This window comes from Daktulosphaira vitifoliae, unplaced genomic scaffold (genome assembly GCF_025091365.1).
Source record: "Daktulosphaira vitifoliae isolate Bord-2020 unplaced genomic scaffold, ASM2509136v1 Scaffold_5, whole genome shotgun sequence".
Classification (NCBI taxonomy): Eukaryota; Metazoa; Arthropoda; class Insecta; order Hemiptera; family Phylloxeridae; genus Daktulosphaira; species Daktulosphaira vitifoliae.
In genome coordinates this window covers 13,184,385-13,188,780 of record NW_026099576.1, presented here as the reverse complement: position 1 = coordinate 13,188,780, position 4,396 = coordinate 13,184,385, and the positions used below count along the sequence as shown (strand labels likewise).

The window sequence follows — 4,396 nt, the reverse complement described above, 5'->3', positions numbered from 1 at the left end:
ATATCGTCGGTGCACAAGAATAGTGACACAACTCAAAAATTGGCATTTTCGAGATTATTATGAAAATGCATTGCAAAATACCCATATTTTCATATTCAAGAACGACATTTTTGATTTTTCCAAAAATCTCCACAAGATAGCTGTAGTGTCGTTATTCCCTTATCGCATAATCGCTAGTTGGTAATCTTGAAAAGCGACACAAATCTAGTTGTGTTCTGTCCGCCAAATTGACATCATCATTTATTTTCAAATACAACGACACAAATCTAAATGTGACACTTTTTATAAAATTATCAACAATCGTTACTTTGAACAGTGACACAATTCAAAATAGGTCACTATTGTTGAACAAGTAAGAGAAATTTTTATAATAATTGCATTACTATTATAAACTTATTCAGACTTGTGACACTTTTCTTGAAATAATATCAGTTATAATTGGAGTTCTGTCTGTAAACAAGTTTATTTTTTGTGCTTTATAATATTATTAGGTATATTAAATATTCATAATATAATATTATGATATTATTACATTTATAATTTCTTTTTAATTTTATCATCTGAATGAACTTAGTATTAATTATAAATAGATCAAGTTAAAAAACATGACATCTGCTGGAAGGTTGAGATTACTTATGAAGTTGGTGAAGGTTAAACAAGATGAACCCAATCTGACTACTGATGTAGTTGATAAAACTACTTTGTACGAAGTAAAAAATGACGAAAAGTCTCAATTATTGCCTATAGGTAAATATCATAAACCTAAAATAGAAGGGTTTGAGGGGAAAATGACATTTTCCCCTCAAACCACCCCTAAAATGACCACCGTTAATATTTTAGTGTTACATATCGTTTTGTATTAAAATTTTGCAAGGAATTCCATAGTACCGTTTTTTTTAATTTTGAGTGTTTTTCACGAGGGAAAAATGGAAATCCCAAAAATAGTAATATCACGTGTTAATTAAATGGGAAAATTCAATCTTGATTCGTGGGCTGAAAAATAAAACAATCGTTTTGAAATTTGGAGGGATTATTTTACTCAATAAAATGAACGATCTGAGCCCCTAGGAGCCAAGGTGACATGTAAACTCTGGTTTTGAAGCGGTCTAATATTTATGGACATGAATAATTTTTAAATTTTTTTTTTCGTAGCATTCGTTATCATGATAATAATTATTATTAATTGTTTATTTATTTTGAATTAGCTGACCCTGTGCACTTCATTTCCTGTTTAAAATGCCAATCCTGAGTAATTTTTTATTTGATACTCGGTTTAACGGTGTTCAAATCTTGGTCATTTTTATTTTCATTTAGTAATTAGTCATTTAAATCTTGAATAAAAAAAAATATATACCTATTTAATATAAATCGCATTGTAATTTTTATCATTAAAAAGATGTAGGAATTTATTTTAATTTTGTTTAAAGGGCGCGCGGGCATCGGAAAATTTTAAAATTAATTTTTTTTTTATTCTACAAAAGAGTGTGGCCTGCGGGCGCCAGGGAACCCCTGCTCATTTTTTTTTTAGTTTCTAATTTCTGTATTTTCTGTATTTTTTTTTATTATTAGAAAATGCATTTGTCAACCCTACATCTTCTGACGAGTTCATTACTTTAGAAAATGTACCACCTTCATATTTTGAACAGAATCACGAAGATAATGCCGTATTAGAGTACAATGAAATAACCATTATTGAAGAGGCAGATACGCCATCAACACAGGCTATCAACAACATAGAAGGCAGCCTAAGTGATTGCGTAATGTCTGAAAATGAATCTGAAGAATATAACTATACAGATGACAGTGATTTAGATCCAGACTATGATGGCGGTGAGAATTCCAGTTCATCGTCGACGTCAAGTGATGAAGTTCCCGACGAAGAGGCACACTGTGAAGAGAAATCCAGTTCATTGTCGACGTCACGTGATGAAGTTCCCGACGAAGAGACACACTGTGAAGTTGAAGAAAGAAGAGGGAAAAAACGAAAGGCCAAACCAGAGCTGTGGACTAAATCAATTAGGAAAGCATGCAGAAACCATGGGAAAAAATACACGTATCTCAATTCTAAAAAAGAAATCAAGGTTGTTGAAGATAAAGTAATGGGGCCACCATGCAAAGACAGCTGCACCCTTAATTGCAAAACAAAAATCACCGAAGACCAACGATTAACCATTTTTACTGATTATTGGGCACTAGGCGATTTACAGAGACAACGTAACTTTCTGTTATTAAGTATGGAGTCAGTTGAGCCGAAGTATAGGTATGTTCGGGAGAACAACCATAGACAGAGAAACAGTGCATTTTATTTTTCTGTTGATGGTCAGAGGATAAGAGTGTGCAAGACATTTTTTAAAGCAACACTTTCCATATCTGACAGGCCAATTAGAACAGTGTTAAACAAAAGCAATGATAAGACCATCGGCATGATTGATATTGAAAAACGAGGAAAACATGGCAAGCACAAAAAAATTGATGAAAGCATTAAAGAAGCAGTTCGTCGTCACATACAATCCATTCCTAGGATGGAAAGCCACTACTGCCGAAAAGATTCCGTTAGAGAATATTATATTGAAGGGGACAAGAATCTAGCAGACTTACATAGGGACTACCGTGAACAAAATGAGGAGCCACATGCTAACTATCTTATGTATTCAAAAATTTTCAATACGGAATTTAATATCGGATTTCACCGCCCAAAAAAAGATCAATGCGAAGACTGCATAATGTATCAAAATGCTCCCGAAGAGGAAAAAAATACACTGAAAGATAAATACGATCGACATCTGGTAGAAAAGGAATTATCTCGTGAAGAAAAAAAAGTTGATAAAAATAGCGAAAATAAAAATTTGATTGTGGCAGTTTATGACTTGGAGGCAGTTCTTCAATGTCCTCGAGGAGAGGCATCCGGTTTCTACTATGTATCCAAAATTAATGTATTTAATTTTACACTGTACGAACTGAAATCAAAAAATCCTGATGTTTTTTGCTACTTATGGGATGAGACACAAGCAAAACGCGGAGCTAATGAGATTGGAACCTGCGTCCTAAAATACATCGAATCATTGAAGGACAGAGAATCGGTCCAGCATGGTGAGAAGTTAGACATTATATTTTACAGTGACAACTGTTGTGGCCAGCAAAAAAATCGATTTATGTTGTCTATGTACCGCTATGCTGTTGGAAAATACTCGTATATAAATTCCATAACACACAAGTTTTTGGTCAAAGGACATAGTCAAAATGAGGGGGACTGTGTCCATTCGGTAATTGAACGTACTGTCAAAAAAAGTTTAAAAACAGGCCCAATTTGCATACCAGCGCAATACATTACGTTAATTCGTGGTGCAAAAAAAACTGGAAGGCCTTACCAGGTCAATGAAATGAGTTACGACTCCTTCTTTGATTTGAAAAATTTGGCTGAACAATCTTTAATCGGAACCAATCTGAAGGATTCAAATGGCGACATCGTTAAAATAACAAGTGTGTGTATGTTTCGTTTTGAAAAGGAAAATCCCCAAAAATTTTTTTTTAAAACATCTTATTCGGAAAAGGAATTTTGTGAGATCCATTTGAAAGAAAGACGATCAAAAAACACAAGTACTATCTGCAATGAATTAAAACAACTATATACTATTAAAATAGGGGCAGCAGCTAAAAAACCAGGTCTACTGAAGCTACTAGAGAAAAATGTAATACCAAAATCATTTGCATTTTTTTATGAAAATTTGTAATTTTTAAATAATATTAAGACTTAATAATTATAATAATTTTAATTTATGACGTTCCTAAAGTATAGAACAAATACAAGGCTGTTATTTTTATGTTTTAATTACTTAATTTATATAATACTTACGAAGTTCCTAAGTATAGAACAAGACTAATTATTTTTTTATTATTTTATTTCTAGTGAGTTTTATGAATATTTTAAATGTATAATATAAAAATGTTATATTTTGTATTTTATAATTTTATAGATCATTTAATGATCTAAGTTAAATACCAAAGCAAGGTTGTGTATCTTATATTATATGTTATTTCCGTTGTACAATAAAGGGTTGTTTTTGTATGAATTTATTAATGGCATTGTTATTAATATTATTCCTATTATTATGATAAAATATCATTAGGTGGTGATATAATATTTTCAGGAAAATCGTCATAACTCAAAAGAGGGATGAAATAGAACAATTTTGAGGTTTATTCTAAGTTTTATCAAAACTAACATGTTATTGTTAGGATGAGAGGTAAATAGTTTAATTGATTCCAAAAAAATTTTTTTAAATTTTAACGATCCTTAATCGTGGTTTGCTATACAAGAAACGGTAAATTTTAAAACCGCTGTACTGAAAAATCTACTTTTTTGAGTTGTGTCACTATTCTTGTGCACCGACGATAT

General features: G+C 31.6%; 2 protein-coding genes across 5 annotated transcripts in view; one reads left to right on the top strand and one right to left on the bottom strand.

The window, feature by feature from the left end:
- Positions 1 to 4,396, bottom strand: part of LOC126908633 (aldo-keto reductase family 1 member A1-like) — an 83,758-nt gene that overhangs the window by 34,367 nt on the left and 44,995 nt on the right. The window lies entirely within an intron of this gene.
- On the top strand, positions 7 to 4,141 carry LOC126908614 (uncharacterized). Of its 3 annotated transcripts, XM_050690848.1 has the most exons (3): positions 7 to 352; positions 591 to 747; positions 1,570 to 4,141. In XM_050690848.1, the coding sequence occupies exons 2-3, from the start codon at positions 606 to 608 to the stop codon at positions 3,729 to 3,731; spliced, it is 2,304 nt and encodes a 767-aa protein (XP_050546805.1). In that variant the 5' UTR covers positions 7 to 352; positions 591 to 605; the 3' UTR covers positions 3,732 to 4,141. The 3 variants fall into 3 exon arrangements, with proteins under 3 accessions (XP_050546805.1, XP_050546808.1, XP_050546806.1); XM_050690851.1 differs by lacking the exon at positions 591 to 747; XM_050690849.1 differs by lacking the exon at positions 7 to 352 and having other exon boundaries at positions 567 to 747.